Here is a 20199-nt window from a genome sequence, read left to right on the forward strand (position 1 = left end):
AGAGTGGCAGGTGGCAGCCAATAAATAAGTTCTAATCTTATAAAATAAATATATATATATAGTATATATACTTTTTATATAGACCTTTTTACAAGCAAAAATAATAATGAGTAAAAATAGTTGTAAAATTTAGTAAGCATTTAAAGAAAAGTTGTGCAACTTAAACTTATTGACTAGGCAACCCACACTTTTAAAACCTTTGTGGTCTAGACAATGTAGTTCTTAAGTATACTTTAATTTGCAGCATTTTTGCTTGGTTGGAATCACTTCTAAGTTTATTAGTGTTTTTACCAATTTTTCGCAATGAATGATGAAGATGTTGTCTACCCTGCTGACGATCAAAGTTTTAAAGATTTTAAATCAATGGTAGAAGAAGAGGTGGGATGGGAGATCTGCTACAATAAGAAGAATGTCTGTGTCTCGACGAGGAACCAGGCAAATTCAAATGTTAAGCTCCTAAAGGTATAATGCATTATTCATATATCTATTACTCTCAATTTTCAATTAGGCAGTATTACAGAATCATTAGCTCCTGTTATTAGTTTGATACTTCAAGGAAATTGTTCAGTCATAGTAATCCTATCACTGCTCAGTAATCAAATTTAGTCACTTTACAAATACGCGTTGTAAGGCTCATTCATAATGCATGTGCACCCTTCTCACTCGAGACAGATGCATTTGGAAGTGCTCCTAATGCTAAGCATTTATCATTGCAGGCAGTGACGTCATTTAGCGATGTGTCAGCTGCCACATTATTTGATGTTGTACATGACACTGAATACAGGAGAAAATGGGACCATGATATGATAGAAATGAAGGAAATATGCAAACTGTGTGTTAATAACACAGTCTCATACTATGCAGGTATATTAGAGCTAATAGTCTGACAAAACCATTGTTCGTCCACTAGAAATTTTCCAAAGTTGATTTTTGCATTCGTTAACAACTTAACATTAACGTTTTTATTAGAACTACAAATAAATATGAAATGTTTAGAAAAAAATATGTTCTAAATCTGCATACATTAAATTATCCGCGGTTCGTTTTTGACAAAAAAAGTTGTTTGGGACCCACTTCAATACATTCCACATATAAACAATATTATTGTTCCACTCCATAGTAAAATGTCCCACCCCAGTGAAGTCCAGAGATGTATTATTCCTATGTTCGTGGATTGCCTACCCCAGCATGAGGGACCCAAAAGAATATTTAATGATCAACAAATCTGTTTCACACAGCGTAAGTTATTCTGTTGTATTATACCAGTGGTTTGTCGGTGCAGAATTAGAAGTATTTTAGTTTAATAGTCAAAAATTCTGGAATAACAGTTTACATGGAGATTGTATTTTTTTCTACAAATTCTTATTTGCATATTTGCAATATCACAATGGGCCAACTCTGACTTTAAACTGGTTGGCCAACTCTGACTTTAAACTGGTTGGCCAACTCTGGCTTCAATCCAACATCCTCTGCCATAGTTGCCATTAGATCTCATCTATATAGAGTAAAATTCAACCTGTTATCTTTAATTTAAAACTGAAGTGATCAGTTTTTTTCTAGTCTAAACTGTACAATATACAATAATAGGTTGGTATAAAAAATGCAAAAAAATGTGTTTTTTTTATATCCAAATTACAGGACTACCCACCCAGAAATAATATGGTGAGAGCAATCTCATTGGTTACTGGATATTTAATTCGACCCACTGGACCAAATTCTGCTGAGTTTTTATACTTAACTCATTTTGACCCGCGAGGTAGGTCTAAAGATACTTTATTCTATATACAGTTGTGTTTTTGCTATACCCTGTCTTTTTGTTTTCAATATTTTTAAATCTTTGCTTTCAAAATCGACGAGACAAATAAAGGTATTATAGTAAGGCGGGGGATGGCGAGATACCTTTAGCACATGATATACAAATATTTTAATCAAGTTTTAAACAATTAACAAAGGTCTATGGGATTCATAAGGATAAAGTTTTATCATTTATTAAAATATCTGTGTACTGCCATACGGGATGAAAAATTAGAATGCAGATGTGTCCCATCTTCACCCACCCTACTATATATTATATAGTAGGATGGGAGAAGATGGGACACCTTTACATTCTATTTTCTCGTCCTATGTGTTAGTAAACAAAGAACATTCAAAGAAATATAAAACTGTATCCTCACGACTCCCATAGACCGTTGTTAATTGTTTAAAACTTGATTAAAATATTTGTATATCATGTGCTAAAGGTGTCCCATCTTCCCCCACCCTACTGTACTTCCACGCATGCAAGTTTGCTGTATATTTGCGCAGTGTGATTCATTTCTCTGTGCGCTTATTATTATTATTATCATCTTATTGTTATAACTTAAACCCAGCCAGAACTATTGTTTCTCTAACCCTGCATAACAGTTCATAACGAGTGTTGTGATACAAACTACCTGCATTACTTCCTCCAGTTTAAATTAGCTTTTGTGAACTTAACTTATGATCCAACCCATAGCGGGGAATTAATACGATACATTTAACCTACAGGTTCTCTTCCTAAGTGGGTGGTGAACAAGGTGGCTGAGTTTTTTACTCCAAAGGTAAGAATGTATTGGTTTAGTTTTAATTTAAACCCGATTAGGTGTTGGCATTTTAGTTATTCATTTAATCAATGTGTTAATATTGTCTACCAGTCTGAGCACGGCATCGTGAGTGAACGCTGGAAAATTTCCCTTGGTTGTTTAAAGCAAACACGTCTCCTATAGATTAACCATTTCCGCCCAGGATTGCGCAATCGTTTATGTATGAAATCTCAGGATAAACGGTTAAATGAAACAGAACATTTACCTGCCAACATTAGCGCTTATAGTTTGGTGTGCTGTTTTCAGTAACCATATGGGCATGATTTGAGTAAGATTACGTCACCGTTCACTGTTCAAAACAGACGGTCAAAGTTTGCTGTGTATTTGCGCAGTGTGATTCATTTCTCCGTGCACTTGGTTTGCTTCTACGTGCCCCACCGTACATTATTGATAGTTTCATTTGTTAAACAAAGCTAATGGCACGGTTCGCTTCGTCATCGGACGTTGGTAGTCACTGTACAATCGGCGTATATATCGAAGGGATGGCTGGAGTCTATATTTAGCATCAAATAGTCAGTTCTTATTGCGACCCACCCATATGCCCGGCCGGCGAAGCTAGTTTGCATTGATTCCTGCTGCGTTGATTGTGTTTGTGTCGTGTGCTTCCTATCTGGTGATTTGCCACGTCGGTACCAATTGCCCATTTGCCCGCAGTTAAAGGGTTGTAGTTTACTATTTCGGTGGCGGCTGATTACCAGTAGACGCCCCTACTACAGTCTGCATGACGGGCTTCCTTAATTATTTATTATTACGTCTGCCACAGGTTGGCTTGTAGATTGCACTGCACGCTATTCATAGACTGTGTTGAGTGTAAAAGCAACTGCTCAGCGCTTGCTTTAACTTTAAGCAGAGTGACAATTCGTATTTTTCCTAGAAACTGAACGCCGCAGTGGTATTTACTTGCGTTGGAGGCGCGTTGTCATCGAATTAGTGATAATTTACTCTTTAATTTTTTACACGTGTAAGAATACATTCTGGTACAAAAAATGAACAATGGTCAGGGCCCAAGAGGGAGACTGAACGACAAATTGTCTCCGTTTCTCTTAGAAAGAATGAACCAAACCATTAACGCAATGAATGCAGAGACGCACGTCTTACGGTTGTCTATGACTGCTTAGTGAACTATAATCTCTCCATAAGTGCCTTGCCGGCAGCTAAATGTATTAAATTTTATGAAACGTTAATCTCACTAGTATACTCATTTATCCATCATTATATTTTCATGTAAAGTCTACGTACAAGTTTTAAACAGAACTGGTTTGATGCAAATATGCAGTATTATTTAAACATTGAATGGTGATTTATAACAGTCTTTGCGCAATGTTTTGAGTCGAGTGGTCGTCTCGTATTGCATTTCTGCCAACGACACGATTTTTATATCATGGGTAGGCTATGTATACTATAACCCCATTTCCAAACTTTCCAGAGCACGTTCGTAAAGTATAATTGTAACATTAAGCACATGATTTCTCCTCAATTATTCACGCTTTGACAATCAATGCTTCGTGTTACGCCTCTGCAACAAACGAAACAGGTGCCGGTGTGCCACATGTGGCAATCTTTGTTAACAACTGGGCAGAAACGTATCCTTAGTTACACAACACAATGCCGCTTCCGTCAATGCTGGTTTCATATTCGGCAATAGTTTTCATTTTCATAACCGGCTGGCCATGATATAAGCGAACCGAATCGGTCCAGTATATGTATTAACAACACAACAATCCACCACACTGAATATGTAGCTTATAGATATGTTACAATAGTGTATAAAATGTACATACAACATACGCATCCAACAAGTTCCCACTTCCCATTCTAAAGCATAGCATGAATAATTGAATGAATGAATGAATGAATGAATGAACGATGATATCATAGCATGAAAGAATGAATGAAATTTTATTTCGTCTCTTCGGTCACGATTAAGAAAAACAAGAGAGTTGACAAAAGCGAAAAGACGGGTAGTACCGGTAAAACAACAGTTGTTAAAACACGCTGATTGATAAAAAGAAATATTGTTTTGGATAAAAGGCGTGACCGTTACACCCTACAGACAATACAATGAAAAAATTAATTAAATAACATTTAATTAAACATAGCATTCTGACTTTGTTCAATGTTTGGCCAATATTTTACACGGGTGTGACCAAATGCGACGACAAGACATTAATTTTTAATGACCGACATTCCCACAGTACATGCGTTAACAAGTTTGAACAGCACATGCGGCTACATCGATTTCTCCGATCCCTCGCTTTCGGTTTTCCTCCGAACGTGATCGGCGCCTTTTATATCAATTACAGTAGCATGGCAACTCCTATGTGACGTCATAATATCGCATGCCGCGGATCCATAAATCCTCACCCTTCGCCCAAAAAATGATTTTTTGTGTGTAAGCCGAAAAGAAAGCTGCTTAAAAAACAACCCGTTTGACCCGTGTGTTGACTAGAATTAAAATTCCAAATCAACTACTTATCCCGGTACAAGAGACTGCAGATCGACTGCTAATAGTACTTACCAGTAATCCTCGCTCTTACAAGCCAATAGCAAGCCCATTAAGCTTCTGTTGCACCAACCTGGCGTTTAAATCAATGGTCGCATAACATCTTAACCGAGATATTCATCGATAGCAAAGGCTAGTTTACAAATCCTTGAGCTTTCTCACGCATGCAATTATGGGGATTGTCATTGTAGTGAAACTGGATTCCAAGTCTTGGTTTATTTCGTGCGAAATTAATCATACTTAAACTTCAAACGTGGTCGAAAAAATTTGCAATTTGGGTGCGGCATTTCCACACACATACAATAATATACCTAAAACAAAGCACTGCCAAAAACAACAGGATTTAATGAAAATCGAGCGAATGTTAAATATTTTAAGACAGGTCAGAATATTGGCAACCACATTTAGTATATCTATATATACCGACTGCGACGCCGATGACTGTGTTGATTTGTTCTCTAAATATAATAAACCACAAAAAGTGTACAATAATACCATAAACTGTAGTTTCTTCGTAATTATTGAATTTCTAAAACTGCCATTTTTTCTAATCCTGTTTTCGCACTTCAGGTAATCCATCGTATCCACAAAGCTGCGAAGAAATACGGAGCTTGGAAGAACAAGCACAGCGCCAACTTCAAGCCATGGTTGTGGCCGGAACAGTGTCGGCTTCCAACCGCTAAGCCTGGAAAATTATCCGCGAGGTAAGAACGCTTATTAAGGTCGTTTCACGCATTTTTTGGTAGGGGAAGATGGAACACCTATTAGTTATGTTTCCCGTCCCATTTAGTAGTCAACAAAGAATTATAAAGCCTTATCCTCACATGGACCGCTGTCAATTGTATAAAACACGATCGGGATGTTTGGATATCATGTGCTAGAGGTGTCCCATCTTACCCCACATCACTACATAGAATGAGTAATGTATTATACATGTTATGGATTAAGTTACGTATTTTAATATTTTTCCACGGAATCAGTCGCTTTATCTCATAATATTCGCTCTCCGTATTTACTTCTTTCAACGCTGGTTATGTATAAGCCGTGTTTGTTGTTTTTGTTAATTTTACAACTCTATCCAGTCAGTACTGTATGGTAAGATTAGATACCGTTAGCACATGCATATCCCATATTTTCTAATTATGTTTTTAACAATTAAGAACACCATTTTAAAGTTGTGAGAATACTATTATGCAGTTCTATAAATGTTTTTATTTACTACCAAATGCGACTAAAAAAACGAGAATATAAACATGTCCCATCCTAACCCACCCTACTACATACGACAACTCCTCTTGTATGTTGTATGTTTCCAATAAACACAATGAAGTTAAGCGATATTTATATTTCAAAGCTTATTTTATGTTACGAATAGACAGTAATTCAAACACGACTTGACAGTAGCAATGTCAGGATCGGTATGACTACTTCGAACTAGAACACCCTTCGTCTGAAATCGATGCTTTGTTTATTTCGGCATTGAAGCATTATTCTAATTGATAATCACCTCCAAATCCCAATCGATTGAGCGCATTATACAGTCATTTGATTGCTCCTCGCTGTCGCATTGCTCCGTGTTCTTCGATTCCGAATCGATCAGTGCATGCTCGTCTATCAAACCTATATAGCATGCATGAAGCATGGGATATGGTCGCCCATTATCCGGCTTACAAATACTCTGTTAATCGAATGTTTCCGCTATCGCTAAGTGAGAAGGATAACGGTTGTTTTGTTAATTTTTCTCGCATTTCCATTGATCGTTGCTTTCGAGAGTAATAATGTACGGGTGCCAAACGATTCGAAAATTGGAACATTTGGAATCAAAGTAGTTCTGTAGAATGTACTGTTATACGAACGCGGAAATGATATACGTAAATATTTAAGACGAAAACAAAATGCAAACCAATAGTTGTGAAAGCGCCAGCATATTGTCTACTTCCCCATTAAAGCTAGTTTTAATTTGCATGTTATTGGTTTTTACAACTGTCTCGCGAGTAGTGATACCAACAAATTAAGAGTAACTCGCTTATTTATATTTGTATCACAATATATTCCAGGGTTGAAAAAGTTGAAATTATTGACGAAACTGCTCTTTCTGAGGACAGCGCCGCTAACGGACGTGACCCTGAAGAGATTAGCGACGACGAGGATGTGTGACCTTTTCAACTTTGACCTCGTGGACCCTCGTGCCTTCTCTTTAGGCAACTACCCACTTAATATTCAACGTTTCATTCTCGTCTGTTGGTTACTTTAAAAAATATTCAATTATCCCACTTTTAAAATTTCAAAAAAAAATTTTTATGTGTGCAATAGCCGAGAGAGCCCGCGTTCTTTCGGCTCGGATTTTATACACGCGTTTGCAATGGTTTCGGTACGTTTAGTCTGTGTTCCTCTTTTTCTGTTAAAACTAACTTGTATACAAAGAATTGACCAGTCTATTATAACCGCACATGTTTAAAGAACGTTATTTCCGTGAATAATCTTTATATTGTTGTCACCTCGTAGCAGTTCCTAGATTTTAGAATCATTTTATAAAATCTCACGTTTCATTTGCTTGTGTGACCCTCCGAATATCTCTTATACCTTGTAGTTTACTTTGCTGTAGTTTTTTCTGGTACATTCGAGCGCTGTACAATCATCGTTCATAGCGACCCTGCACATTTCTTCATTTGTACAAACTACCAACCAACACAACCGAACTGGCACAATTTTTGCTTTTATTTTTTGCATCCGAATATATGTGTCCCAATTTTTGGTGGTGGTGCTTCTGACGATCAGAACTTAATTTTTGTTTCATTATTACCGTGTCATATTCCACATGCTCTTTGCACGCGTTTTACGTTACCCGTAAAGTAAGGTTTGATACATAATGCAGTGGCGCCACCTAGCGGTGTTCCAAATAAATTATTTTCAATTGCATTGCTTATGTGAATACGAATCCGTACAACAGTACTTATGGCTGAAACAAAAGTATGTTACTGCAGCATTTTACAATAACATATTTTTTGGTCTCTGAAAATACGAGCGTGTAAAAAAACGGTCAGTCGCTACATTTCTGCGCGTTAAAATCGTAATTGCAATTTATTTCAGAAATTAACAAAAATAGTTCAAAATTCTGTTAATAATCATCCTTCGTACACATTTGCTGGGGGTCCTCGTACGCCAAGGCCTGTAATCTGAAAATAAATACATAGTAGGTTGGGGTAAGATGGTCAATGTTTTTCTATTTTCCTTTTCATTTGTTAGTAAACAAGACATATATTTTGAATCAAATAACCATATTTTCACGACTGTAAAAGAGCGTTGTTTAATTAGTAAAACACGATCAGAAAATATGGGATATTATGTTCTAACTGCTAACGGTATCTATCCCCCCAACTGTAATAAAACAAGCGTTGTTTAGCTCAATTCCAAATTGCATTGACAGGTATGCATGTTCGTTCAGTTTATTCTCATGTGAGTATTCTCTCATGTGAGTATTCTAACATTTAACTTATCTACTTGCCTTAAACAGTGCTCCTGAAATGCCGTTTTCCGTCGGTTCTATCAGCGGCTTGTTCCTTGCCGACGTGACGTACATTTCGTCCAAGTTCGGACCTCCGAAACATACCGACGTTGTTTTGAGAGCGATGTCGCTTACTTTCACATATTGCAGCTTCTCTCCTATGCAATGATTAACAAGATGTTAGCAGTTTTGACATATCACATCAATGGAACTGTACTCAAATATGCAACACAATCGGGTGGGTGGCCAATTAACGAGGTAATTTTACAACAGAAATATATGGTATATGATAAGAAAGATAGGACACCTTTTTATTTTCTCGTTCCATTTGGTAGTAAACAAAAAAACATTAAAAAAATTATAAAAAAATTCTGACCCCACAGTACTAAATCTGGTTAATCTCCGTCAAAAAAAAAAAAAAAAAAAAACAGAATAAAAAGGTGTTCCATCTTCCCCTACCCTTTAGTATACCAATACAAAAACTGAAATTAGCCTTAAACGTTCCGTAACCTACCTGTCCTCGGGTCAACTTTGATCACTTGGCCGGTGAAAAACATTGCCACCCATAAGTTACCATCGGTGTCAATACAGTGGCCATCTGGAACTCCTTCCTTCTCACGATCAAACTTCACAACTTCCCTCATATTTTTTATTTCGCCCGTGGTTACATCGTAATCGTAAGCGTCTATCGTAAGCTGTGTGAAAAACAAAACAATTTATGTTCGTAGATCGCATGTAATTTTTTAGTATGCAGTATATGGGCAACGAAATATTCATTGTTGTACTTTGGTTGCCTCTATTTTGTTGCTCAATCAGAAGGAATAGCAATATTGTAAAGTAACACAAACGACTGTACAAAAATATAGGTCGCACTTTTTTTATTCAAATTAGAACAATCTTACCTTCAACGAGTCGCAGTAGTACATTGTATTGCTCGTCCATGAAAGACCATTGGAAATATCTACCGGATAAACCTTTGTCTTTACGGAATGATCAATGTCGAGACAATAAAGCTTGCCTTGCAATCGGTCGGGAGAAGCAGCAACTTTTTCCCTTCCCATGGTACCTATGCAAGTTTAGTTTAGACGCCGAGTATCCTAATACTGTGAATAACACAACTTTAAAGGGGTAAATAGTACTAGTGGAGTATAGGGAAAATTAGGACAATTTTTCATTTCATTTTCTCGTCCCATTTGGTAGTAAACAAAGAACATTCAAAGAATTATAAAACCCTATTCTCACGACTCCCATAGACCGTTGTTAATTGTTTAAAACACGATCAGGATATTTGGATATTATGCGCTATAGGTGTCCCATCTTACCCCACGGTATACTATACAATTTTCTTACCCGCCCAGAATCTGCCGGCCGGGTCACATTTTCCGTCGTTGAATCGACTCGTTGGAAATTCAAGGTTTACTTCTTTAAACGTTTCGCTCTCACCCGTGTTCTCATTCCAGGAGGCAAACCTGTGTCCTGCAGCGATCATTAAATCACCAGATTTTCGCGGGACAACGGCTCCGATAGAAGAGTCTGGAAATTCGTATAGTAATCAGACCAAATAGTAAGTTCTATACTTTATAAATGTGCTACTGAATATCTTTTGTGTGCGTGTGTAGTTTAGTAATGTTTTAAAGGGCTTTATACGCCTTGGCAAATATGCCATCGATATTGTGCGTCTAAAATTATTGACGCCGTGGCACAGCGGTTAAGCGTACCTACTTCTAACCTAGAAGTTATTGCTTCGGGCAAGACGTGTATAAAACAGAACATCAGTGTTAAAACATAACATGTCGTTACCCAGCACGCGAAGATATTTCTTAATTCAAACATACGTAGGGTTGAAAATCCTAAGATTTTCTCCAGATAATGGATATGGCACATATCTATTTCATGTTACTACTTCAAATACGAGTAATACGCACTATAACAGCAGTCAATTGAGCACGAAATTCGCTCACGTTTATACGACGAGCGCTAGGTTAATTTACATATAAACGAGGATAAGAGTGGCTCAAGTGAATGAACTATATGTAGACAATGAGCGAGTCGATTATTTTCACTCTTTATTTGCTAACCTTTTACGATCGTTGTTTTAGTTTGTTTCGTGGCAGGGTTCCATCGATGTATAGCTGAGTTGTCGATATCAACAAACAGTAGCGTCTGCGTTTGGTCGTCCCAGTGTGGACCTTCACCAAGTTGACAGTCGTAATTATGAACAAGCTCAACTTTTACTGCTGACATTTTACTGAAGTGTCGGTACGACTCTGAGCTTCCCACACCTGAATTGCACCCTTCTGCTGTGAAATAGCTGAAGCAGTAACTAGACCACACAACCGCTGTTCACTCATTAACAGTCTGCATGTTTGCAGAAACACTTCGCTAATATCCGCAACATAAGCCTTTCTTTGTGAGCTCACTAGCCGAGTGCAGTCAACCGTGCAGAAGCGCCAGCTTTTGAGGTTTGCGTTTGTTATTGCTGGTATCGTTTCACATAACTGGAAGATCAAGTTAGATTGAGCATTTTGTTCGTTGCTGGCTAACATACTATATTTTTATTAAATTTCAAAATAAGGAAACCTGTTAACTACCCAATTTGTAATATGCAGTTAACACAACATGTCACGTGTAGCGACTGCGTTCATGACATGGTTTATCAATTATCAAAAGCCCAAAGTATTAAATGTTTAAAACCTCGGAATAACTGAAAAGTATGATGCAATCATTGTATGTGTTTACAGCTTGTGTGTTTTCCTGTGGCCGGGGAAACAAATAATATGCTCGCTCTCTCATTTCGTAGAACTGAGTCAACTGACACCATTTCGTTCTAAAATATACTTTTTCTGTCTTCGATTTCTGATTTGGGTTAAAATGTTAAAAGATATAAAAAGCTCTCTTTTTTCTCTGTTGTAAGACAGCATATACAGCAAGGTTTTAAAAACCTGCGGCAATTGGGGTCTCTGGTTGATTGCCGACAGACCAGTGTACTTAAACACATGATCCACGACTACATGCTTCGATTGTGAAGTTACATTAATTACCACCTTCCCACACACACACTTATTTCATTGATTCTACTTCTATATAAACACATTTAAAATTTCAACTGACATACACATACTTATAGCTGAAAAGGAGTCACTCCATAGGTAAATTCCCATTAAACAAATAAGTAAATGGAGATGTGCCCTTTAACAATATGATGTGCCCTTTAACAACATGAAACAAAAGTGACACTGAACACCGAAATTACAGACAGTGAAAACAGAAACCTCCTTTCTATAGTTCCGAGTAAATTTGTGTTTGCATTCTATTACAGTTGTGTGACACTCTACTTTATGCATGGTTGAGTACTAGCTCACTTTACTTGTAATTACCATTAAGTTGTTCCTGAGTTTTGTTCCTCCGGGTGATTGCAACGTGTGCGCGTTTCGGCACAGTTAACCATTTTTGGGCCGTTTTTACAAACGCGGAAGTGTTTTAGTCGTAATTGTAGAGACGTCGAGTGGACCTAGGTCCACTTAGTACCAGGCAGTTTTGAAGTAAGATTCTTTACAAAATAGGTATTTGTGACATTGGATGCTAGGCGCTTGGCCACTATAACACGTGAGTAATCATTTCATATCTCTCTGTTATGTTTTGTCTGCTTAAACCAAACCGACGGGGGGTGAGATTGGACACGTTTTCTCGTCTTATTACACTAAAAATAGATTAGATATGCATAACCACGTTGTAAATTGTTTAAACACGACCAGCAAACATGGAATCAAAAGCTAACGGTATCCATCTTACCCCACAGTACTATATTTTGTTACTTTTTTCGTATTCTGCATCGAATAGGTTATAGGCATCGTATTAAAAGTTGTTGGTATCGATACCACATTGTCACACAACAAACATAAATCACGAAGCATCTTTATAGTAAATTTATTATTTTTGTTGTCACTGAATCCTATTCCTTTCGCTCTTCGTCATCTTGTTCCATTCTGCTCCGGATGGTAGTCCGCGATAAATCATCATACAAGCTCGCGGACTTTCGCTGCCCGATCAATAGCCTCGCTGCTTCCGCATCACCGCCAGCCGTATCATTAAGTCCTCTGATTTGTCGGAGGACACCCGACAAAACGTCTCGGATCTCCTGATGCGCTTTCAGATTTTCATCCAAGGCAATAAGAAGCAAAAAGTAATCCTCCAGCTTCTCAGTCGTAATATGAGAGACGTCGCACTTGTAAAGAGGACGCTGAGGCTTCAGAGCATCCACGTTTACTCCTCCCCCTCCCATCGTACCATTCTCCAGGACTTCAGAGATGTGCACCAAACCAACATCCGGGACTTCATCTTCCTCTCCCTCGATCTCCAGCTTCTTGTTTTGTTTGTCTTGTTTACTTTCCAATGGCAAAGTGTCACGCTTCGACCGCTGTTCTTCCTGAGAAAGTAATCCAATTTAAAGTATATTAAACATGTTCGCCTTAACCGGCTCATAAAGCAGTGCAAATTAAATTATTGAACTTCTTTTCATAAGTAGGCTTAATCCGATGTTAGTGTTATTGGACTTATAGTAACGCTGTTATACTGTGACACTATTTAGCACGTAATATCCAAATATGCTCATTGTGTTTTAAACAATTAGTAACGGTTTATGGGGATCGCGAAGATACGGTTTTATAATAATTTTAATGTTCTTTGTTTACTACTAAATGGAACGAGACAATAGAATGAAAACGTGTCCCATCACCCCCCAGACTACGTAATACAAATTCCTATTGCGTGCTAAAGCGTTAATTCGTAACAGAATATTAATATAAATGAGATACCGTTGGAAAGTAGATCCTATGTTTCCTGATCGTGGTTCTAACAATTAACAACGCTCGTTTAGAGTCCAGGATACACGGGTATATAATTCTTTTGTTTTTACCACCAAATAGGGAAACAGGAAAACAGAATGGAAATGTCTAATCCTACTCTACCCCCAAAAAAATAAAAATAAAACTGCCCTTGCGTTGAACAAACAAATTTCAGGCATATAAAACAAATTCAAAACAAAAATACTTAATTTGTTTCAAATACCTTCATTTCTTTCATTGCTCGATCCAGATTGGTGGTTACCACAGCAACGATGAGGTTCGCAATGATAAATGCAGCCATGAGGATGGTCAGGATGAAGAAGCAACAAGCAGATATGTAAGTGAACTTATCCTCCTCAGCGTACCTCTCAAAGTTGCGGAAGATTTGCATCCACCCATCCTACAGGTAAAACTTTAAATTTAAATATTACATTAATACCGACAGATTAGTTGCTTTTGATACGCTGCTTAATATAATGCCGCATTAAAAGCCGCGCTTAAATTAATGTATAACTGCAGAGATAATATATTCTATATAGTATAGTAGCGTGGAGAAAGACGGGACACCTTTATCACGCATAATATTCAACTATCCTGATCGTGTTTTAAACAATTAACAATGGTTTATGGAAGTCGTCGAGATATAGTTTTATAATTCTTTGAATGTTCTGTGATGTTTATTACCAAGTGGGACGAGAAAATAGAATGGAAAGGTGTCCCACCTTACCCCACTCTACTATATAGAGAGAAATGTATCATTATAGTATCATAATTTAGATATACTATTTTGTCATTGAAATGCATTTATTAGTTTATTTATTAATTAAATGGCGTGAAAAAAAAACTATTATTACGATGTTTGCGGTTTTGTAAAATAACTATAGTAGGATGGGGGAAGATGGGACACCTTTAGCACATAATATCCAAATGACCTGATCGTGTTTTAAACAATTAATAGCGCTCTATCGGAGTCGTGAGGATACGGTTTCATATTTCTTTGAATTTTCTTTGTTTACTGCCGAATGGGACAAAAAAATAAATTGAGAAGGTATCCCATCTTCTCCCACCCTACTATATCAAATTTAGTCGTTACAGATTTGGCATACTTACACACTGCGCATATACACCCTATATTAGGCTATATATGCATTATATACACAAACAGTTCCATTTGATTTGATTTACCTGTGTAAAACAGACAAATATAGAGAACATGCATTTGATGGGATCTCCAAAGTACTCGGGCACATACTTTCCAAACAACTTTACACCAACCACGCTGAGGACAACCATGAAGATAATTAGCAGCATCATAATGTTTGCCATGTCCGTCACCGACTAGAAAACAAAGTATGCTTATTCAAAACATACGTTTTTAACTATAGATTTAGAATACATTTAACATATAGTACAACGGGGGGAAGATGGGACACTTTTAGCGCATATTATCTAAATATCCTGCTCTTGTTTTAAACAATAAACAGCGGTTCATGGGAGCCGTGAGAATACAGTTTTGTAATGTTTTGAATGTTCTTTGTTTACTACCAAATGGGATGAAAAATGAGAATGAAAAGGTGTCCCATCTTCCCCCATGCTACTAATTGTAATTATAGGCATAGTTTTTGTGGTCAGTCCTGTGTTAAGGAAAACGTATAAGTGTGTTTTTTTTAATTAAGTCCCTTATTTTGTCTAAAGGTTTCTGCTCGGTCTATAAAAGTCTAATATATTTGTAAACGAGTATTGTGATGCTTAAACAAATAAGGTTGCACGTTTGCGGGCTTTAGTTTTGTGTACATCATAAGTAGAATAGACAAAACCCGCAAACATAAAATCAATTCATCGATCGACTCGGCGCTAATGGCGGTATTTATATAGTAAGGAAGCCGTAATTTCGTGCCATTATTTTTTGTGCCTAAGGCCATTGTCAAGCACCTAGAATTTAGCCCACATTTGCTCCACTACCCCAACCCCTGGAATCCCATTTAAGTCGTTCATGCGAGTGGATGCGACCGGTGCTGCCTCATCTCGCATTATCGACAACACACTCCCCAACTCCATCCGCGGCACCACATAGTCCAACCAACACCATGCACAACCCTCGAGTCATGGACTGAGACTGCAGTATTGGACCAAATCTTGTGGCAGTATCTTAGACTAAATCTGTAACTCATGTCATCGACTTCTTTCATCGACACACCGCATCGCGGTCAGACACGTAGTTACCACACTTTTTCAACTTTGTGCATAATTTTTTGCTTTGGTTTAGCTTATAACTTGGACAACCCATTAGTGATTCAATCGTGTACTCTTTGGTTACAATGCAAGCGCCTAAACCACTGAGCCACGGCGCCGAAAATTTCGTGTTACAAATATCCAAGAAAAAAGGAAGTAAACTAATCTTCGCATACCTGCATTATGGTTTCAACGACAAGAGAGAGACCTGTCAGTGAAGTAACGGTTTTCAAACTTCTAAATGCTCGAATTACTCTCAGAATCCGAAGCAACCTCGTGTTACTGAAGAAAGCAAGCCACGGTCCCAACTAAATGAAAGATTAACTTTGTTTAACGTAAATGTACATCAATATAAATGGAGAGGCGAATCATTTCTAAGCACCGCCATTAATGCTTCACGAAAGTTAATTTTGCCGTTTGCAGCATAAAAGAAATTTGGTTTTCCTAGAACAGGGGGGGGGAGACGGGACTTGACGTAAGACGTGTCTTTTTTAAAAAATCTTCCATTCGTAGCCATTCAATGATGGGCGAAAAAATGTAACAGAATTATATGAAGGCAAATAATAAAATTTTATTCTGGATACAAAAGTACAGCGATCTTTAATATTATAACCGGAAGACGTTTCCGTCGGATAACATCGTGTGCCCTGTCGTCTTGACAGGTATATAATATGAATTAGATCTACTATACATACGTGTAAAACAAATATGACGATGAAGTCTAGTAAGTTCCAGTAGTCCTTCCAAAATATAACAAAACCGCTGTACCACTTAAGGACGATCTCGCATATGAAGATGCCCATGATCAGGTTATCCACGAAAAAGAAGATATATGAATATGGGATAGCTATGGTTTCCACCGTTTGCAGGGCAATGTGAAATGCGTTGATGCCGATCACGACAAAAATCATACCTGTAAAAACATGGATGGAATTATCTATCGCTTAATAAATGCATCTACATTCTTAGGCAAGGTTGCATTAATTATGCATTCAACCATATCCTACAGCAATTCCTGATCGTGTTTTTAACAATTATATCACGCTTTAAAGACACTGGGCTAAGGTTAAAAATAGTTTTGTTATTGTTCTGTGCTTACTACCAAATGGGACGAAACAAAAGAATGAAAACATATTACATCTTATCTCACCCCACTATATATATCACTTTTCCGATTAAAACTTATAAACTTGAAACGCTGAATTGCAAAGCTATCAGCAGTGCTGAACCGCATTAAATTGGCTTTTTGCGTTGAAAAAAAGATCTGGTTTTAATGCAGGATAAAATGTTTTAATATCTTTTTGAAGGCACACAGTTACATGTTTTATGTAAATGGAAACGAAGTCGAAAAAGGTCAGCTACTATAAATATGCAATCAGCCTGTTGAAATATGAGCGAATGAAGTAAATAAACAATTCATAAATTTCGTACTGTGCTGAATCGTAGCCCATTGCCGCCGATGCATTTACAACGCTATATCGCAATCCTTACACGTATCGTATATTATTCTTAAACGCATATCTCCCTAGTTACGATAGTGAGACCCGAGATGTGGAATACCTAATCGTGCCTAGAATCAACTGTCACCTGACGCCCAACACCATTAAATATTAAGCATGTGCCATTATGGCTGCTGGCCGCGTGCCAATGCACTTCACACAGTAAACTCATTTATGCCATAAAAAAGGTTTATGTTGTAAATTATCTTGCTTATTAAAATGCAACCTCTGATGTATACCATCAGTACTTGTGCTTCAAACAAACCAAAGCATTTACGCCAAATGAGCGGGCTGTATAATCAATCACCTGAAACCCACAAACTCATATAGTAGGGTAGGGAAAGATGGGACACCTTTTCACTATTTTCTCGACCCATTTGGCATTAAACAAAAAGCATTTAAGGAATCATAAAACCCAATCCCCGCAATTTCCATGAACCCTTGTTAATTTTTTAGAACACGATCTGTATATTTGAAATGTGCTAAATATTTCCAATCTTCGTCCACCCTACTATATATAGTAGAGTTAATGCAGTAAAACTAGGATTTGCCTACACGCCTTGTTATTGCTGTCTACAGGCTACGCAAATTAAAGCCAACTAAAACCACATACAAAATCGGTTCAATGTGAAGGTCGCACCATACAAGTAACAAGAACAAGTATGCACGCTTGTCAATCAAAGGGGTGGGCGTATTATCTTAATTGGTTTTGTCAGTCTCGATGTGGTCGCTGACTCGTCCCAGTACATAGGTCATTGTGTTAATATTTTATTACCTTTTGGTTAGAGATTTCGTATATTACATTGTTTTCCAGCTTTTGCTGTGTAAAGTGAGTCGTGGGCAAGATTACTAATGGGTTCGCTGCTAATGCGATTCGTTTATACGATACAGGTTGACGAATGTGCTGTAATTCACTGGTACAAATTTACCGGTATACCCCACAAAAGAAATTGGAACCACGGCACTTTGCACAATTTACATAAATCTTTAGCAAGCTTGTAAAGATGGACCTCAAGGTTCAATTTTTTCTTAACGTCAGTCAAAGCACAACAGCAACAATTTATATTTCAATACTTGCGCACTACTAACTGTATAGTGTTTTCGTACCTTTGAAATACACAGAATTCAAAACGAAAGCTACCATCATTGAAACAGATGCCGCAATGTCGTCATCGTCTTTTTCCGCTACTTCGTTGATATCAACTTCTACCTCGGCCAGTTGCTCTTGCAAGCCTTGCTGAAACGTCATTTAACAATTTTAAGTCAGCAATAGCCTATAATAGTCGATTGAAGGTGTTTATATATAAATTTATTTTAAATGTAAAAAAGTTGACGGTTGATATAAAATTGTAAATTTATTAGTTTCCGTTGATTATCGAAAAAAGTATTTTTGTAATTGTGGAGATAGCCGTATACTATATACCTTTCGGTTTCTTCTAATTCTTTTATCTTCCTGTGATTCAAAGCAGAACCTCCTTGAAACATCTTGTTGGATCTCTTCTTCTTCTTCTTCTTCCTCAAAATGATTAGCAGCAGGAGAAGAGAGCAAATTGCTCACCTGTTGAGTTTTAATGATGCTGCCAACCTTGGCTTGCCATTTTCTTGACATTTTTTTAGGATTTTAGCAATTTTATACTTGTTTAACAACTTGGTTACAAATAACAAAAATAATTAATTATGACGTTTGTGATCATTGTTTTTAATAATGTTTATTGTTTGCATTCAGGGAAATCTCAGCTGCTAAGAATTCAGCTGCTAAGAATATTCTGTAAAGTTGTGTAAACATTTACCTACCAGCACTAAATCTTACACATATGGTCATTTTGCAAGTAATTGTGTATATGTTCTTCAGATATAGATTTTAGCTTATAGCCTACTCTAAATGTACAGCGGGCGGGCACTTAAATCGTTGCTTTTTTGAAAAACATGGTCATAAGTTTAGGTTCAACTATAATTGATGGTTTAACATGTTTATACTTTATAGTATCTTGCAGGTCTTCGCGACACCATTTCAAGTTATAGCTAAATCCTCATGCTTGCTCGTTCAAACAACCTTTTTTCGTGGTATCAGAGTTGGGGTGAGTGCTCGCTGTTTTGTAATTTTTTTTTTACGAAAAAAAGTTTTAAAAACTAGAACAGTTAAATAGCTTTATGTTTATATATAAATCTGTTGTTTTGTGAATATAGAAAAAGCGGCTTCGCAGGCAGGTTCAGTGATCATGTGTCTTCGGCTGAATACCCACTTCTCCCAGGCACTATATGTCCCTTAATTATACATGTTATGTGGTAAGGTGTACATTATTCATTCCTAATGCTATCCGCCGATACGACCGACGAAGGTGCTTCAGTTATAACGTGGAAAAATATCCGTGACGTCGCAGCTCGATAGAAATTAGATTTACAAATGAGTAGCCACTGGCCAACTCTTGGCCACTGCGTCCGTACGTTATACTTGCCAGCGCTCTCTCCAGTTTTGAATATTCAGATTTCTTAAAATATACAATTCGTCTTTGGCAGTAAATCGTAAGTTAGGATCTTATTTTAAAGTGCGTAATCTTTTGGAAACTCTTCAATGGTATATCTATCAGATGGTTTCTACTAGAACCACCCACGTCTGTAAGTATAGCGGTATAGATGTGTAGTATAAAGAATTTTCGTAATGAAGCCGCACATTTTAACAAAGTTTAAGTCAGCTCATGGCCTACTCAATGCATGGCCTACTCAATGTATTGAGAAGGCCATGGTCAGCTACAGATTTTTTAATTTGTTTGCGGTTAGTATGGGTTGTGGTTGTTTTTATGAACCATGGTAAACTTGTTGCGCGCTTTTACCAATCGGAATATTGGATTAGGTGTCATTGGATTTAATGGGAACGTAGCCGCTGGAATCGCAGTGGAACTAAAGGACGATTTATTGATCAAACTAATTGTGGGAAAAACGCATTGGGTTGGCTTAGCGTTGTAGGATCAGCGCACTCTATTCTTTTAGTAGAGTT

The 20199-nt window shown here is 37.3% G+C and overlaps 4 protein-coding genes and 1 long non-coding RNA gene across 5 annotated transcripts in view; 3 read left to right on the plus strand and 2 right to left on the minus strand.

Annotated features, from left to right (window-relative positions):
- The first annotated feature begins 225 nt into the window (after positions 1 to 225).
- LOC100183930 (START domain-containing protein 10) lies at positions 226 to 8043 on the plus strand. Its single transcript, XM_002126522.4, has 7 exons — positions 226 to 462; positions 717 to 864; positions 1121 to 1239; positions 1639 to 1756; positions 2527 to 2579; positions 5695 to 5828; positions 7182 to 8043. The coding sequence occupies exons 1-7, from the start codon at positions 304 to 306 to the stop codon at positions 7279 to 7281; spliced, it is 831 nt and encodes a 276-aa protein (XP_002126558.1). The 5' UTR covers positions 226 to 303; the 3' UTR covers positions 7282 to 8043.
- A 136-nt stretch (positions 8044 to 8179) lies between these two features.
- Positions 8180 to 11005, minus strand: LOC100184729 (regucalcin-like). Its single transcript, XM_002120728.5, has 6 exons — positions 10708 to 11005; positions 9980 to 10162; positions 9532 to 9695; positions 9144 to 9324; positions 8630 to 8787; positions 8180 to 8300 (listed from the first exon to the last, which is right to left on the minus strand). Exons 1-6 carry the CDS (start codon positions 10871 to 10873, stop codon positions 8250 to 8252), a joined length of 903 nt encoding a protein of 300 aa, XP_002120764.1. The 5' UTR covers positions 10874 to 11005; the 3' UTR covers positions 8180 to 8249.
- Positions 11006 to 11773: 768 nt separating this feature from the next.
- On the plus strand, positions 11774 to 14755 carry LOC113475775. Its single transcript, XR_003397546.1, has 3 exons — positions 11774 to 12235; positions 13724 to 13879; positions 14672 to 14755. It is a non-coding gene; the product is annotated as an uncharacterized LOC113475775 (long non-coding RNA).
- Positions 12540 to 19102, minus strand: LOC100187121 (cation channel sperm-associated protein 4-like). The gene is made up of 7 exons (XM_002120656.5): positions 18628 to 19102; positions 18312 to 18441; positions 16401 to 16618; positions 15882 to 16013; positions 14659 to 14811; positions 13697 to 13873; positions 12540 to 13055 (listed from the first exon to the last, which is right to left on the minus strand). The coding sequence occupies exons 1-7, from the start codon at positions 18811 to 18813 to the stop codon at positions 12582 to 12584; spliced, it is 1470 nt and encodes a 489-aa protein (XP_002120692.1). The 5' UTR covers positions 18814 to 19102; the 3' UTR covers positions 12540 to 12581.
- Positions 19103 to 20009: 907 nt separating this feature from the next.
- Positions 20010 to 20199, plus strand: part of LOC100181636 (short transient receptor potential channel 7-like) — a 10509-nt gene continuing 10319 nt past the window's right edge. The window contains exon 1 of the mRNA XM_026840886.1: positions 20010 to 20132. Within this exon, the coding sequence (XP_026696687.1) occupies positions 20010 to 20132 (123 nt within the window). The remainder of the gene's footprint in view (positions 20133 to 20199) is intronic.

This window comes from Ciona intestinalis, chromosome 2 (genome assembly GCF_000224145.3).
Source record: "Ciona intestinalis chromosome 2, KH, whole genome shotgun sequence".
In the NCBI taxonomy this organism is placed as follows: domain Eukaryota; kingdom Metazoa; phylum Chordata; class Ascidiacea; order Phlebobranchia; family Cionidae; genus Ciona; species Ciona intestinalis.

Excerpts from the sequence above, each read along its gene's own strand:
- LOC100183930 (XM_002126522.4), top strand. The coding sequence starts at position 304 with ATGAATGATGAAGATGTTGTCTACCCTGCTGACGATCAAAGTTTTAAA. Across the intron at positions 463-716 it reads CAAATGTTAAGCTCCTAAAG|GCAGTGACGTCATTTAGCGA; the intron begins GTATAATGCATT and ends TTATCATTGCAG. Across the intron at positions 2,580-5,694 it reads CTGAGTTTTTTACTCCAAAG|GTAATCCATCGTATCCACAA; the intron begins GTAAGAATGTAT and ends TTCGCACTTCAG.
- LOC100184729 (XM_002120728.5), bottom strand. The coding sequence starts at position 10,873 with ATGTCAGCAGTAAAAGTTGAGCTTGTTCATAATTACGACTGTCAACTT. Across the intron at positions 10,163-10,707 it reads TAAAACAACGATCGTAAAAG|ACTCTTCTATCGGAGCCGTT; the intron begins GTTAGCAAATAA and ends ACGAATTTCCAG. Across the intron at positions 8,301-8,629 it reads TTTCAGGAGCACTGTTTAAG|ATTACAGGCCTTGGCGTACG; the intron begins GCAAGTAGATAA and ends ATTTATTTTCAG.
- LOC100187121 (XM_002120656.5), bottom strand. The coding sequence starts at position 18,813 with ATGTCAAGAAAATGGCAAGCCAAGGTTGGCAGCATCATTAAAACTCAA. Across the intron at positions 16,619-18,311 it reads GAATTCTGTGTATTTCAAAG|GTATGATTTTTGTCGTGATC; the intron begins GTACGAAAACAC and ends ATGTTTTTACAG. Across the intron at positions 13,056-13,696 it reads GAGCAATGAAAGAAATGAAG|GAAGAACAGCGGTCGAAGCG; the intron begins GTATTTGAAACA and ends TTACTTTCTCAG.